The 18,247-nt window shown below is 36.9% G+C and overlaps 1 protein-coding gene across 1 annotated transcript in view; it reads right to left on the bottom strand.

Moving 5' to 3' along the window:
- Nucleotides 1-18,247, bottom strand: part of LOC127454821 (MAM domain-containing glycosylphosphatidylinositol anchor protein 2-like) — a 205,662-nt gene that overhangs the window by 31,306 nt on the left and 156,109 nt on the right. The window contains exon 11 of the mRNA XM_051722271.1: nucleotides 38-215. Within this exon, the coding sequence (XP_051578231.1) occupies nucleotides 38-215 (178 nt within the window). The remainder of the gene's footprint in view (nucleotides 1-37; nucleotides 216-18,247) is intronic.

The following is an 18,247-nucleotide window of genomic DNA, read 5'->3' on the forward strand; positions in this document are numbered from 1 at the left end:
CAGAACCACAACTGTATGAAAGCAAGCCTTTTCTTACCACTATAGCGAATTATCCTTTCCGTTGAATCTCCCTCTCCGAACCGTGTTATTGGTGTGAGGCGGACCTGGTAGGCCTCGGGTTTAATGAGTTCGGTGAGGTTGTAGGTGAGTAGTTCTCCTTTCTGGATATTGTCTTCTATTGGGATCTCCTGTTCCCACCATCTCTGAGGCCCCGTCTGGACAGAAGAGCATAATTACAGGTTAGCTCCAAATAACATCCACATAAGAAATGGTGCTCAAAAAGTTACCTTTAATTATGCAAAGTAGAGTTGTAAGGAAACAAACGATCTAACCATGTATCATCGTATGATGATTAATTGAAAGCATAATTTCAACATACTAATATTACAATATTTTCTCCCAGCTTTCTACGCAAAGATATGTAAAAGTAATCCATAAGTAGGATGATTTTCCACTAAAAGTGTAAACACTGTGGCTCTGTGATGCTATCAAAACATTTGTCTGTTTGCTCTGAGTATCCTGACCAGCTTGACACAGCAACATTAGCTCAATCAATGAGTGTGGGGCGGGACTATCTGTTTAGTGACCAGTGACAAATTGGGAGTGTTTGGCCCCGTTTCCACCTGGTATTACGATGCGTCTCGGGTGATCCGATCACATGTGGTCAGGTGAGACACATCGCTGTTTACACCTGGTCACTTAAATACATCTCCTATTACCACTTGTGTTCAGATTTGGAGGGGAGGGTCTCTGTTTCATGACGACATACATCAATCACTATGTCAGTGTGTTACTGCATGATATTAAAGCACAACTAGTCAGAAAAGACAAAGAAAGCGGAGAAAAAAAAAACTAACAAAAAAAAAAACAGTGGGCTGTTTCTCCCAGATGCAGTTGAAAATTAGTCTAAGCACATGTGCAACAGCTCTTGTGATTGTGTATGTATCCGCTTTTTAAAATGTTCTGATCAGACGGTTATTTCAGCTGGTCAGCGGGAGAGTGAGATAAGGGGCAGCCGAAGACGCCAGTTAGAGAGAGAGTAGCACGCATGTTTGTTTATGTTGGTTTTAAGTTAAGTTTGACATTAAAACTTTGTTTACTGTTCAGCTGGTTTCTGCGTCCTCCTTTCCCATCCTTATACTGTTACAGACTTGTATTTAAGGCTGACCACATGTGATCGGATCACTCGAAATGCATCTTAAAGGAATAGTTCACCCAAAAATGAAAATTCTCTCATTATTCACTTTCCCTGATGCATCCAGGATGTGTATGACTGTCTTTCTTCAGCAGAACACAAATGAAGATTTTTAGAAGATAGAGCTCTGTCAGGTCCTTATAATAGAAGTACACGGGTGCCAGCACTTTGATGGCCAAAAGTCATATTTAGGCAGCATAAAAGTAATCCATGCGACTCCAGTCAATCAGTGAATGCCTTCTGAAGTGAATCGATAGGTTTATGTAAGAAACAAGTCAATAATTTAAACGTTTTAACCTTAAATCGGCGCTTCCATCCAGGGCTCTGATGCAGTTTGAAATGGCCGAACTCTTGCATGCCATTTGTTCTTCTGTTGTAAATAAGCGCCGCTTCCGAATGCTCGCGTGAACTCACCGATGCATTTAAATCATGCTTCATGTCAGCTGCTGGCAGGAAGTGCTTTTTAAATTTATTTTTTATTTCCATTTTTGGGTGAACTATTCCTTTAATACTAGGTGGAAACAGGGCCTTAGTTACATGTGCAATTCCTTTTGGTGCCATAAGAGGCAACATACACAATTCACTTTAATGGAATATTCAGGGTTCAATACAAGTTAAGCTCAATCAACAGAATTTGTGGCATAATGTAGATTGCAACAAAAATGTATTTTGACTCATTGCTCCTTTAAAAAATTCAAAAATCTAGGTTACAATGAAGCACTTACAATGGAATGAATGGGGCCAATTTTTTAGAGGGTTTCAAGGCAGAAACGGGAAGCTTATTATTTAAAAAAAGTATTTACATTATATCTTCTGTTAAACTTGTGTATAATTTGATCTGTTAAGTTGTTTAAATAGTTGTTTACAGTGATAGCAGAGTTTACAGGGTTACATTGTCATGGCAATTAAGTTGTAAAATTGGATTTAACTTTACACAGTAAAGATTAATAATGATTTCATCACACTAAAATTATGTTAACATGCATATTGTTTACGTCTTGTGGCTACACTTTTAAAACAGTGAGTATTTTAATGCTTACGGATCAACCCGATTCACTTTAATTTTTAGTGCCTAACTGCAACCAAGATTTTTGAAATGATTTTTAGTTGTAATCAACATTATGCCACAAATGCTCTTGATTAAGCTTAACTTGTATTGAACCTGGAATGTTCCATTGAGAACACAATCTTTAAGCTTCAAATTGAAATATTCTGAAGACAACGGCACTGGTCAAGGGCATGCATACACTACCGGTCAAAAATTTAGAAACACTTACTCATTTTTTTTTTTTTTTTTTTTTTTTACATTTTAGAATATTACTGAAATCATCAAAACTATGGAATAACATAAATGGAACTATGGGAATTATGTTGTGACTAAAAAAAATCCAAAATAAATCAAAACTGTGTTATATTTTAGCATCTTCAAAGTGCTCACCCTTTGCCTAGAATTTTCAGAAATGTACTCTTGACATTTTCTCCACCAACTTCTTGAGGTATCACCCTGGGATGCTTTTTAAACAGTATTGAAAGAGTTCCCATCTATGTTGGGCACTTACTGGCTGCTTTTCTTTATTATTTGGTCCAAGTCATCAATTTAAAAAACATTTTTAATTACATTTTAGTTTTATAATGAAATACATTTATATGGTGGCACAATTATATTTTTGTCTACAAAACTAACTTCAAACATTTAAGCATACGCCTTCAGATCAAAAGATTTTTAAGATCATGAGAAACATTTCAGTCATGTGTTTCAAAGGTTTTGACCGGTAGTGTAAATCAAAATGTACTGGCACTGCCTTTGATGGCCCTACTCTAATACAAATCAGCACAAATTCTATAAACACCTACACACACATCATAGGTACAATTTTGGAAAGAATGAGGAAAGAATGCACAGGGGGTGACAATCACAAAAAATCATGGAGTTAATAGTGAGATGTTTGAGCAAATTGAGCAAATTGATTTTAACAAGGCTCTCTGATCCTTTCAATTAACTTTTTACATCAAGCTGAATTGGTGCAATAATAGGAGAAGTCAATTCATTCAACTTGGGCTTGAAAGAAAGCATAAATAGATTTATGGTGATGCCTCTTGATATTATTGTGGTGGTACAAGGTGAGAAGCCATAGCTAATTAAAATCTAGCACCTATGAAACCTTCTTGGCATTCTTGAATTGAATACACTTGTAGACAATAAACAAACTAAAATGGGGGTTTAATCAGTAACTGAGAATCTAAATGCTGTTTGCAGTGTTTGGGAGTGCCATGGTCTTTCATTTTTATAGTCTCATTTCAACTCAGCAACTAAAAGACCTCATACATCTTTCATTTCAAATATTTAGTTTTAAAGGTTTTCTCCATATTCAATGAGGGTAAATACACAAATCTCTTTTGGTGAAAGTACACAAATCGAAAGCTTAAAGTCACTGTGAGAAGATGTCCGCATCTCATTTTACTTTCGTTATTGTACATATTTCAGAGCTAAACAGGATATTCAATGAGAAAAATGGAGGACGGAACTTGATTTTATCCATGAGATGCTTATAACCTTATCCCAATAAAGAAAAGGTGTTTAAGGCATTTACAGTACATACCCACACATGTTGTCGGCTTATTAAGCATGATCGGTGTAAGATCATGCATGTAAACACACTCATTGTTGAAACTGTCATTAGTTTTTCAATTTTGTTTAGTCTTGCTAGTGGCACAGACATTACATACTGCAGCTTTAAATAGAAATTCACGGATTGTGGAGACCTTTTGGGAATTGCATGCAGAGTTGGGCAGATGAAACAACAGATTAATTGTGAATATTTGCAAACTTAAACATTTGCCATGTGACAACTATTAGGCAGGCTATGGATACACAATACTGAGAAAAGACTATTGTGTAATGACTGTTGATCTTGGCCACGTGAATATTGTCTTGGAGCTTTGCTGAGTGACAGGCGAACACGGACTCCCCTGGCAGTCAGGCTCGTGACTGAGGGTCTCTCTGGATTCAACTACAAGATGATTGGTTAAGTCAGTGGGGCGAGAGAGTGGAGGGGAAGGTGGCAGCAATAGCTCTGAGAAGTTGCCAGTGTTCCCATCAGGGTACCTCTCTCTCCTGGTAACAGGATTTCCATCGCCAAATCCAATTACTGTTTATTGCTTCTGTGAGATTTCTAATTCCATGCCTGCAGATCTTGTTGAGGGGGAAAGCATCAGTGCTGGCACATATAAGGAAAGACCTTTCTTCCCCCAAAGCACCTTATTCCTGCAATGTATCATAAAACAACAGCTTCAAAGTTTCTCCCTTTGTAAAGAAAATAAATCAATACATTAGTAAGTGGTGCCATCACAGACAGCTTTCAGCTACACTTGATCTTATCTATGTAAAGCTGCTAAGCCCAAAACTCAGTTAAATCCCAGTGAAGAGAATGATGTGGGATCATTTCCATATGCTGCAAAAAATAACAGTTAACCTCCAAATAAAACAGAAAAGCCCAAAGTCAAGATTTTTTACACAAGCATAAAGCACTTGACTTGGAGCATCCTTCAATGCCACATTTGGGTGCGATTTCATTAAACTAAACTGAAAACACATCAGCTTTTTTCATGTGGCTCGAGTCTGCACAGCTCCAGGGACCTTCTGTTTCTTCCAACACAGCACTCAAATCTTAACACATCCTTGAGCAAGACACCCTAAACCCTGTTGTGGATGTGAGGGCTGATATTAAAGAGTACAGCCCTCACACTGAAGGAGAGTGTGAAGAGTGCGGGAGCACAGAGCGCACAGACTGACAAAACAACCTTGAAGAAGCAACCAGCTTTGACATTATACTTACAACTTTGGTTTCGCTGATATAATATCCACTTTAAATCTGTGAAATTTGAAAATAATCTATTGTGCTACTAGAAAGTGACTTTGGCTGATTATGTATACATGAAAAAAATGTAGTCTTCTTACCACAGGGAGTCAATACTTGTCCGTGTGCAATAGCCTTAACTGCAGCACCATTTACTTTAGGTTGTTTTACACTTGGTTCGATTACACCCCCTCACTCTGCCACCACAGGTCCTTTTTTACATTAAATTTTGGTACATTTTATTAAAATGCATTCCTCTTTTAGGTATCACAGCCTGCACACCTGACCTGAAAACAACTCGCTTCACAACTCGCTTTTGGCGCCCCTCCATGGACATTTTACCTGGAAAATGAAGCTCACACATGCCCATATGCCCAGCAATACTAACTGCTTTGGCCACTGGGGGCCGTGTTTCACATTTCGGTAAGCACAGACTGATTTTACCAAAAGAAAAGTCAAACATCTGTTTCTGATTTCACTGTGAGATCAGTCTGTAGTAATGGCAATAATTTAAAATAAGTTCAGCTATCAATAGGTGTGGGAATCATAAGAAATTTGATTCTAGTTCATATTCTGATTCTGATTATGGTTCCTTAACTATGCCATTAATGATTCTTTTAGCACTTCTGAGGAAGAATTATTGGCAAAAATACTTTTTGCATTTGCTGTCCTCAGCAGTCAGTTGAGTCATTCATTTTTATGCACATACAGTACCACTTAATACAACAAAACTCATAGGTGTATCTTTAACTACATGTTTTCATATGAACAATGAGTCCTTAAGTACAAATAGAACAGTAAAAATTATTGGTTCATTTTATGTCTGACATGATGAAACTTGCAGCTCAGTAACTGCTTTGAATAATTCAGAAGTGTTTTTGATTTACTAGATCAGAATCATCAGAATGAGCTTTATTGCCAAATATGCTTACACACACAAGGAATTTGTCTTGCTGACAGAAGCTTCCAAAGCACAGAGAAGACAACAATGCACAGATAATAAAAATAAAATAAAGTGAATAATATGTATATATAATATAATAATATATAGATGTGCTGTCCTAATTTGGAAGCGCAATTGCTACACAACAATAAAGGATGCATATTGCTCTGTCCCTAGAGCAGCTTTGGGACTCTTTGTCTGGTTCATCTTCTTCCAACCTACAGGCAGAAACTCAAATCTGATAAACCTGTAGTAAAAACTGTAAAGAGATGGACCAATGAAGCAGAGATGGACCTACAAGCCTGTTTTGACTGCACTGATTGGAGTGTTTTTTGAGACTGCAGACACCAATCTGGACGAACTCACAGATACTGTCACATCATATATCAGTTTCTGTGAGAATATGTGCATTCCTACTAGGACTTATTTAAAGTTCAACAATGACAAACCGTGGTTTACAGCAGAACACAGGCAGCTTCGTCAGGCCAAAAAGGATGCTTACAGAGGTGGGGATAAAGTATTGTACAATCAGGCCAGGAACACACTGAATAAGGAAATCAAAGTGGCTAAAAGAAACAATTCTGATAAGCTGAAAAACAAATTTTCAGCTAACGACCCTGCATCAGTGTGTAGTAGCCTGAAACAACTTACTAACTACAGGACTCCTGCCCCCTACACTGTAGGGAACCAACAACTGGCTGATGACTTGAATGTGTCCTACTGTAGATTTGAAATGCCCAATCTCACAACCCACACCCCTCAACATGGGATTGCATCATATCCTGCAACATCTGGACAGACCAGGTACATATGCAAGGATCCTTTTTGTGGACTTCAGTTTGGCTTTCAACACCATCATCCCAGCTATTCTCCAGATTAAATTACACCAACTCTCTGTTCCCACGCCAGTTAAATCTGTCAGTGGATTACCAGCTTTCTGACGAACAGGCAGCAGCTAGTGAGATGGGAAATTCACTTCCAGCACATGCACAATCAGCACAGGTGCCCCCCAGGATGTGTGCTCTCCCCACTACTCTTCTCCCTGTATACAAATGACTGCACTGCCAAGGACCCCTCTGTCAAGCTCCTGAAGTCTGCAGATTACACTACTGTCATCTGCCTCATCCAAGATGACGATGAGTCTGTATACAGAAGGGAGGTTGAACAGCTGGCTCACTGGTGTAGTCAAAACAACCTGGAGCTGAACACGCTCAAAATGGTGGAGATGATAGTGGACTTTAGGAGGAACACCCCAACATTGACCCCCCTCACCATTTTAAACAGCACTGTGGCAGCAGTGGAGTCATTCGGGTTCCTGGGCACTACCATCTCACAGGACCTGAAGAGGGAGACCCACACTGACTCCATTGTGAAAAAGGCCCAGCAGAGGTTGTACTTCCTTCGCCAGTTAGCACACTTCCCCTCCCAACCTTAGCTATCATACTTATGACTGCTACATGGCATGATTACATTTACAGCTACAGCATCTGGCAAAATGGCACAGCATACGATACTTCTCATCATGCCTTTAATCCATTCTGCTAGAATACACATATCAGCAAGGTTTGTCACAATGCTACTCTGCGGAACATGTGGCAAAAATGCTAACAACAGAAGGAGAAGCAAATTTTCACATACCGTGGAGGTTCAAAGCCAAAGGCTTCCTCTGGGGTCACTTGTGAGAGTCGTATTATATTTTTATAATGTAATTTTCATCAGCTTCTCATTATCATAGTTTAAGAATTCAGAAAACAGTGCTAGAGTGTCCCTCCAGGTTTTCTCAACAAACCATCTGTGCTCTGAACTGCATATGATTTCCCTTTTCGGTAAATCTTGGCTTGTTGCAGTTTGGCAAAGAATTTTGATTATGAATCCAATTGAGCACAATTATGACACTTGCACATGAGCTCACTGTACATTTCTAAATATTTTGGGCATTCTGGATTGCACATAAACCTGACATTTGCCTTTCTCTGAACATGACCTTTATTCAAATACCAGTACGAGAGAGATGAATGCAGGCCTCTTCTTTTGGTCAGAGAAACAGAGAAACATTCTCCTCAAAACGTAGAGGTTAATTAAAAAAACAAATCTGTGTTACCCTTTGAAGTGGGACTGCCCCAGAAATCCAGTGGCGGACACACAAAAGAAAACTCCACTTTGAACATTATCAGAAGCAATTTACAAGCACACTTAATAGGGACAGTTCCCCCAAAAATTCAGTCATCATTTACACACCCTCATGTTGTTCCAAACGCGTCTGTCTTTCTTTCTTCAACGGAACACAAAAAGAGATGTAAGGCAGAACTGATAGCCTCAGTAACCATTCATGTTCACTGCATCTTTTTTTTCCATAAAATGCAACTGAATGGTGACTGAGGCTGTCAGGCCCTAACATTCTAGCTGGCATCTTCAACTGAGTTCCACGGAAGAAAGAAAGCAATACTGGTTTGGAACAACATGAGGGTGAGTAAATGATGACAGAATTTTCATTTTTTTTTTGTTTGAACAATTTACAATTGAATCCCAGACATCATGAATAGCACTGCAATAAGAACATTCACCATTCAGCATTCTCACAAAAATAAGAAAAGGCTGAACAATACCCCTAGTGTGATTGGAACTTGCTGGTTATATAAGACGGTGTTGTTCACTCACTAAAAAATAGATGTTTGCGATTCTAGTAGAAAACAGAGTGAAAACTTCCCAATTCACCTCCTCTCGTCTAAGTACTTTTGCCTCATTTTGTTCTACCATTTTTTTGTTCTGCATTGTAACATATGTTGCCAGTCAGAGCTAAAAAAATGGTTTGTTGCTATGGCAACTGGGCTCACTTCTCATTCACAACAACGTTCAGAAGATCTTGCTGTATAAAGACGGGAAGAGAAGGCGTTGGGGGGGTGGGGGGGTGGGGCTGAAATGAAAAGAACAAGACATTCTGCCCTCATGCAAATTCAAGCCTAAACACCTTTTGTGCACCGAGATACATCAGCTCCACATGAGAGAAAGGAAATTATATTTTGTGTAAATAAGAACCTCATTATTATTTGATCGAAGATATCTTCAGAAAAAAAGTGCTGATTTGCAATTCAAAACACAGCAATTAAAGTAAATTATGATGATTTTGTTCTTGGGGCATACTTAGGGGCAACCTTAGGAAAGTTAATAAAAGAACTCTTTGCAAGTATTAATATATACATTGATATAATCAAATTGTTTGTGTAGCCAGCTTAATTATGAACAAGGTCAAAGGTGAAGCAGTGCTGATCTGACATAACTAAAACTTTCCTTAAAGCAGGTTCATATAGACAAGACCAAAGGTAAAGCAGTGCTAATCTACGATAGTGGGCTTCACGAAGCAAACCAAAACTTTCTTAATACAAATAGAAGTACTTCCGCTGCAGCACACAAAAGTACATGTACAGTACATGTAAGGGAAATGCTAAATATTGAACTGCCATCTATCCTTATAGTATCTCCATTGTGAAACATGCTAATGCATTGCTAAAGCATTGTCAACTCTCTATATTGAGTATGGTGGTATATAGGATGCAGTCACAATATATAGACTTCTTCTGCTACTTCTTTATACTTCTGACCCATTATGTAGTCTGCAGATTTAAATGCAGTCAAGCAATACAAACTGACATTTTATTGATGCCACCCTTGTGCATGTGTCAGTTTATATCTGCATTATTTCTAATGCATTTTAAAACCATTAGACTACAAATCCCCTGCTGATATTTGCGCGCATGTTTCTGAAAGTAGAGATTGAAAAGTGGGAGTTGACTTTACTTGCAATGTCCACTTTTGTGGAATTTGTTTTTTTAACTCAAAGAAAGACAGGTCTGGAATAACACATTCAGTACAGTATACACTAAACATAGAAGTGTATGTTCATATACACTTACCTGTGCACACAAAATACAAATAATTTTCATTATTATAACCATCGTGCCCTAAGTAATAAGACTTCACACAAGACATATTTTGTTATCTGCACAATAAAAGTAAAGAGCTTTCGACTGTAAATAAGGTTTAGCCAATGTGCAGGCCAAAAGACATCCCTTGCCTCATCCGGTGGGCTCTAAATGGCATCTTTAAAGGAATATTCTGGGTTCAAAACAAATTAAGCTCAATCAACAGCATTTGTGGCATAATGTTTATTACTACAAAATGTTTTTTTTTTTTACTCCTCCCTCCTTTTCTCTAAAAAAAGCAAAAATCGAGGTTACAGTGAGGCACTTATGATGGAAGTGAATAGGGCCAATTTTTGGATGGTTTAAACAGAAATGTGAAGCTTATTATATTATAAAAGCATTTATATTAATTCTTCTGTTAAAACTCATGTATTATTTGAGCAGTAAAGTTGTTTAAACTGTCCTTTTTACAGTCATTTTAGGGTTTTAGGTATTGTTGTCATTACATCGTCATGGCAACGAAGTTGTACAATTGACTATAACTTTACACAGAAAAGGTTAGTAAGTGATATTCTCACACTAAAATCATGTTAACATGCATATTGTGATTATTTTTTGAAACAGTAAGTATTTTAATGTTCAAAAATTGGCTCCATTCACTTCCATTGTAAGTGCCTCACTGTAACCCAGATATTTCCTTTTTTTTTTTTTTTATAGAGGAGGAGCAAGTAAAAAAAAATTGTGTGGTAATCAATATTATGCTTAACTTGTATTGAACCCGAAATATTCCTTTATGTAAAATGGCCATGCATCAATGTTGTGCAAGTTTTTAAATTAGGCTTCATGGCAATTCAAAGACTGCGGAGAGCTGTTTATAAAATCATTGCTATAAATAACTACTGTACCTTCACAAATCATCCACTGCAATGGTTATTAATATATTTTTATGGCCTGTTATGATGCCATAAACGTGGAACTGTACCCTAGTATAATGTCCTCTTGAATCAACAATTCATAGTGTGAAAAGTAGACCAGTGGTCATTTACGTCACTGTATGAAAGAAAAGCACATCAGCAATTGTGAGTGCATCAGTGTGCAACATTGTGCATGACATGGTGTCCTTGAATCTTTACTGTACTGAAGTATGTGGAAGCGTTGATGGTCTTTTAGTATGCCAGGCCCTGTCACTATATAAAAAGTGTGTGTGTGTGTGTCTGTGCATATGAGAATAAGTTAGACAGACGTCAAGTCATCAGAGACGGGAAATTACGGAATGAAATGTATGGGTTTTGAGGCCAGAGGGGAAAAGAGGAAGTCATGTGGGGTAGAGATCTGATAAGTGCATCCTGCTGAGTGCACTTTTGAAGCAGCACTGTGTGAGTGTGCATCTTAATACGAGGTGGAAACAGGGTCTAACACCTCCATTTGTGCTCCACAAAAAAAAGAAAAGTCATATAGGCTTGGAACAATATGAGCATGAGTAAAAAATGTCAAAATTAAAATTTTTGTGTGAACTATTGCTTTAAGCAGCTCCTTTACATTTGTTCTTTTTTTTAAGTTTCAGGCCCTATTTTGTTCCCTGTTAGTGGAAAGTGCAATATATAGTACCTATTTAGAGTTTTGCTAATTTCATATTTGAATTGGAAATAAGAGAAATTTTTTAAGCTAAAACATAACAGATATTTTTTATATACATTAAAGTAAAAGAAATCGACACAAAAATGAACTGTAAACAGTCTCATTTTAAAATGTTTTTAATAGACTCAAAGCAGCTAGTTTTGTGTGCAACTTTTAACATACTTAAGGACATGAATAATAATTAATTATCTGATTGAATTACTTTGCAGAATAATTCAAATGCAGCATTATAAATGGTAAGAGCAATCATCAGCATTTCCAAAAGAGAATAGTGGGAAAAGGATGCATAAGCATATTATTCAGAATATGATGATAGTATAACCATATTATGGAACTTAATCAGAAAAATATAAACATATTGTACACATAATGTAAACTTATGTAAAGTGGTCAGTGTTGATCAACCTAAGAATGACGTCTTTATAGTTGTCTCTGCAAACTAAACTGAGATAGGAAAAAATATTTAAGCATTGAAAAAATGACACACTTTACTTCAAAAATTTTACTTTTTACAACAAAAAATTTAAATAATGCAGGCATATTCGACATATTCAAGTGGGAGAAAGTAATGTGGAACAGAATCCCAAAAGTAGCCTTGGGGAAAAGAGCTACATCTCAGCACTGTATGGAAAGTATGATCAATAGAGAGATTCTCAAAATGCTGTTGAAACTCCACAGAGATATGATGACACAGTTACAGCATGAATGCAATTCAAAAACGCTACAACAATTTCTTGGGGGCAAAACTGGAAGCTAAGCGGTCAGGGCGGGTCACATATCATCCCACACGTGCTTCATGAGTCGATTTCATATTGCACACTGATTACAGAAAATTATAGATTATTTACACCTAAGAAGTGAAAGGTTGTAATTTTAAAAGGAAAGAAACTGAAGCTTGAATTAAAGGAATAGTTCACCCAAAAATGAAAATTCGGTCTTAAATTATTTACCCTCATGTTGTTACAAACATGCATCACTAACTTTCTTCCGTGGTCACCATTCATTTACATTTTATGGAAAAGATCTGCTATTCTGCTATGAATAAATTTTGAATTCCACAAAATAAAGTAATACATGTTTTGAAAATTATGAGGGTGAGTAAATGGTTACAGAATTTGTATTTATGGCTGAACTATTCCTTTACATGAGCTTGCTTAATGGCAATTTTTCTGAACTGGATTTCAGGAATGCAGGGAAAAAAACAATAACAAAGGCTTTGCAAATGAGACACAATGCGAGTATATTCCACTCTAAAAATCTCATATTCTTCACACTTTTAGGAGCCAAATTTGGTTTGGGTCTTCTATCTGGAAGTCAGAGTAATTACATTTCTATAATATGGATTTGGAAGCTTTGTGTGCAAAAGCCTTTACCACGCCTCGAAAACTAAACAATGTTGGACTGAAACTGCTTTAGCAAAAGAGGCTTCCATTTCTTTCCTAGCCTGCGAGCCAAAGATAGTGCTAAAAACAATATCATTAGAGAGATTTAATTCTCATTAAAGTAAACTCTAAAATCCCTTTAATTAAAGATTAATCGTTATGAAAGTTAAAAAGTGCTATATAACATGCTGTAAACATAAAGCTGAGCCAACTCGCAGCACTGCAGAGGTGTAATGTTTGTCATCTGTGTAAGGATGGCTTTTACAACAGCGACTTAAGTGCTATAAGCCCAGGCAAAAGGGCTCGTTAAATTTTAAATAAGTATGTAATATAGTGAATTATGAGGTCATACAATTATTAGGACTATTCATAACTATGCATATGTGTTGCCCTTTAGTTTTGATCTGAGGCAAGTTCTCAGTATCTTTAATAATCCATAAGGACTAGATTTGAGTTTGAAAGTCGGACTTTGATCAAAACAGGACAAGATATAATAAGGAAAATATAACATCAACCCAGAATCAGTGAATGCTCATAGATCGTAATGGTACTGTATATCTATCTAAGCCACCACAAAACTAGATTTTTTTTTTTGAAGAAAATTGTGTGTTGCGTGCCCATGCAAAACTCACCGCCATGATGTTAGGGCATAGTAGTTGGTTGCCTTGTTTGCTAATGTGTTCTGAATGGTTTTTAGCATGTTAATATGCAGATGCAAGGGTGTTCTGGCTTGTTGCTAGGGCATTGCTAGGTTATTTCTAACAATGCCTCTATATTCTGGTCCCTAGATATGTCTAGGGTCTCTCTTTCAATGTATGCCTACTAACAAAATCTGTTGACAGTGGGGATGGCTGGGGGTTGTGGGTGGTTAGAGATGAGATGGCTAGTGGATTTCAGGGTGCCCACTTGTCTGTGTGGGCGCCTCGTGCCGCCCATGCCTAAATCCGCCCCTGGAAATTTTAATCACTGCCCCCAGTGGCCGAAGGTTGAAGTGCAGTAAAATGTGAAAAAATTAAAAACATTATTTATATTGGGCTAAATTGAAATATTCTGACAGTGATACTAAGCTGGGTCTCATTTACAGATTCCTTTCATAACTATCCTACTTCATCATTACTTATCTCCTACTTATCCTAAGTAAATTCTCTTTGAATTTATGAAGGCAAACAAAACCAGTTACATTTTCCTACAATCAGAGAGCATTAGAGGAGAACAGATTTTAAACAGAAGGAAACCTGATAGTTTGGTCCATAATAATTAGGAAAATGTACCATAGTTATTCCATAGTATCCATAGTTTTATCCCTTTAAGCCCTGAAAGAGTATTTAAAGATTTCCTGTTTAGGTGGCATGCCAAAAAATTTGGCTTATAACTCTACAAAAAACCAGAGTTGTTTGATATAATTTTATAGAAATTTATTTATTTATTATTTTTTTTTAAATGATATAGATGATAATTTATGAGACTCTCAGCCTAAGAAACTACTGAAAAAAAAAAAAAAAAAAAAAAAAAAACGTGAGCCAATATTTTTACAAATTTTTTCTTATTTTCTGATTTGACATTATATATCTCTGGGTGTAAATAAGGTAGCTCAGAAAAACTGCTTTTGTTTTGTTCCCAATCATGTGAACTGTAACTAATTTTGTGCTGATGCGACAAAACAATCAAATGTGTTAGCGTAACAAAAATAATATATCCTAGTGTATAAAAACATGTCCAAGTGTCAAAAGCCTCTCCAAACATTTTTTTTTCTTTTTTGTGTTAAGTTTTAAGCGAAAATGCGGCTTATAAGCAACACCTGTTTACATTTAACATGTATGTCAAAGACATATATGTTAAATAAGACATATAGCTATTACTAGCTATATTTTTGTCTGTTAGTAAAACAATTTGGCTGGTTGTATTCTACGCTTTGTGAGCTTTCCAACAACATATGACACATGGCTATTTGATCAGTGTGAAGTTTTTACTGATTACAATAATATATACAGTGCAAAATTATTTAAAAATTATTAAAACGGAACACTTCTGATTTGTCTGCAAACTTCATAATGCCTACATGCATTGTAAAGTACTGATTCTAAGCTTTAAAATGATACCTGTATTGTATTGGTCAAGACTGTAGTTATTTATATTTTGATCATTATTTTTTCTCTGGTTTATGTGAATGCAATTACTTCTTGGTTTCCATGAACCAGAACCTGTGTCTTGGAGGTTGCTTGCTCAACATGCTATCAGTTGTGCTAGAGGGAAATGTGTTCACACTAGAATTGTTGCAAAAATGTCTAATGTGTGATAGTACGTGCCAGTAATTTGGCTGAATGGGGTTGATTTCAGGGTACATGAACTTTCGGAAGCAATGTTGATTTCCTGTGTGATCATCTTGGAAAATCATAAGTCTGACTGCTTAGTAAAGTAATAGCAGATCTCTTCTCAACAAGCCACATGACAGCACAGGGCAAAAAACGTCAAAGTTTAATAATGAGGGTAAGGTGTTTGTTAAAATCCTAGGCAGTCACCACTAATGAACAACTGAAACCAATAACCCAAAATTCTTTTTGATTTGACATACAGATCATGGTTCTCCGCTACTTGATTTTGTGAAACAGAACAAATGTAAATAAGCAATCAGTCTGAAATCTTATTATACACAAGACTTAGTGTTAACACAGTACACATTTTAGAACAAATGACTCATATGCTTGTTAAAAGCTGCCCTATGCAACACATTTAACTAGAGATGACAGAAACTGAAAAAAGGTTAATATTCATAATGTTCATTTTTATCACTGTGTGCTCTCACAGTCTCAAAGAGTGTCAATATAGTATGGCAAGGCTATAAAAGCAAGGATAAGCAATCTCATTCCTTGGGGATCTATAAACACGCCAGACCCCCTCAGTGAAATTGGCCATCTCAGGGTTAGGCACTGAAGCAATGCCTAATATGCTTGGCTGGCAGTGTCTCCATTAGCAAGCGCACTCCAAACCCTCTCATTTAGGATTGTCAGGCTAAGACTTCCCATGCATGTCGCGTCCTGGAAATGTCATGAGCCAAAGTACTGAAGGAGAGCCATGAAATGCAGTCGAGCTCTGGAATATTTCACAACACTCACATCGACAGGTGACCGGGCGCGACAACATGATGGATGAACGCTTAAGGGGGAATGTGGCATGTTAAACAGATCAAATAAACTGCAGAACAACAGTTGGCGAACAAAGGAGATGCACAAGCTGTGTAGAGAGAGTGCATGGCATTAAAGGGATAGTAGGGATAGTCACCCTAATGTTGGTTCAAATCCGTATGATTGTCTTTCTTCTGTGGAACACAAAAGGAGATGTTAGGCAGAATGACTGCTAACACACTAACATACTGCCTAACATCTCCTTTTGAGTTCCAAGGAAGGGTTTGGAACAACATGATGGTGAGTTAATGATGACAGAACTTTCCTTTTTAGGTGAACTATCACTTTATGAAGTGGCCAGACTACTCCGTCATGATCAGAACAAATGAGTCAATCACCACCCACCCCAAGCATCACAGCTCCAGACTCTCACACACTCACACACCCACACAATCACTTCATACTGCTAACCTCTGTTCACCAGGGTCCCATTCTTGATTTCTCCTGTAAAGCTTATCTTATTACAGCAGCTCTGTCCCACCGGACACAGCTGTTAATTAGTTTTCTGCCACTTCTCTTGTTTTTGACTCTCTATCTCTCTTTGCAGTGCCAGGTGTGCTTTCCGTTGCTAAGTCATCAAGGATAGTACAAGGAGTCCTCTCTATAGTGCAAATAATGTGCATGCTGTTGTTTTTCTTTTAAAGCTAATGAGTTAAATGTTACACTTCTGATAAAGGTAAATATGATAACAGTGCTGAACTGTGACAGATGAAAAATGGAGACCAAGGTTCTTAATGGATAGCCTGTGATATTTTAAAGAAATTGTAAAAAAAATAAAAATAAATCTGTTATTATTTATTCATCATCATGTCGTTCAAAACCTGTTTGCTGATATTCTTTCAGTGGAACAATTAAGTACACATTGTTTTTTGTTTTTTTACACAGCTCTTGTCATATAGCGATAATTCAGGGCTCTACTGTGCAAGCGTTTCACCTGCATTTGCGAGTGCAAACTATACTAAGTGCAAATGTGGAAAATTATGTGGGCACACCGGTGCAAGTGACATCTGAAACATGAAATTATGAACTTTGTCAGCTCAAACCAGTCTGGCCATTCTCCATTGACCTCTCTCATCAACAAGGTCTTCAGAACTGCTGTTCACTGGATGTTTTTTGTTTTTGGCACCATTCTGAGTAAATTCTAGAGACTGTTGTTCGTGAAAATCACAGGAGATCAACAGTTACAAAAATACTCAAACCAGCCCATCTGGCACCAACAATCATGCCATGGTCGAAATCACTGAGATCACATTTTTTCCCCATTCTGATGGTTAATCTGAACATTAACTGAAGCTCCTGACCCATATATACATTATTTTATGCATTGCACTGCTACCACATTACTGGCTGATTAGATAATCGCATGAATAAGTAAGTATACAGGTGTTCCAAATAAAGTGCTCAGTGAGTGTATACTGTATATTACCATCAAAATAAAAACTTCCTAATGCATATATCATTATACTGTATACAAAATACTTTTAAAAGTGTTTTATACTAGCTATTTTTGCATCAGAATTGCTGTTTTCTCACTCTAATATACCTGAGACAGCGCTCGTGGAGACGCTCTCTCTCTTTCTCCCTGTCTTTCTCACAAACACGCAGAGACCGAAAGAGAGTGAAGCAGCATAGGCAGACATACCACGTAAAGATGGTTTAACTGACTTTTTTGGTTGTTTTTTAAATGACAGACAGCATTTGAATTATCAGTCAATGTTTTAAAATTTGGTAAATGTCTTAAAAACGTGGTTCTCACTCGCGAGATGCTAAAAAACTAGCGGTACCCAGCGCAATGATCAAAGACAGCAGTTTAGCATGTTTAAATATAAAAACAATTACAAAACAGCATATACGAATGCAAAAACAGGCATCTTCAATGAAGAATGTGAGGTATTTTATGTGTGCGACTGTGCATAATAGGAAATGTATAGTTAACATTTTATAATAACTTTAATTAATAACATTGACTAGCATTGTTGCATTATACTGTATACTGCTCAACATATCATTCAAATAGTTAAAAAAGTTAAATGTTTTCAGATATTGAGCTGAGCATGTTTATGTCCATTAAATCATACAATGAACCACAGTGCCAGAAGAGCTTGTTTTCACAAACAACAAAAAGAAAAA

Source organism: Myxocyprinus asiaticus, chromosome 17 (genome assembly GCF_019703515.2).
Source record: "Myxocyprinus asiaticus isolate MX2 ecotype Aquarium Trade chromosome 17, UBuf_Myxa_2, whole genome shotgun sequence".
Classification (NCBI taxonomy): Eukaryota; Metazoa; Chordata; class Actinopteri; order Cypriniformes; family Catostomidae; genus Myxocyprinus; species Myxocyprinus asiaticus.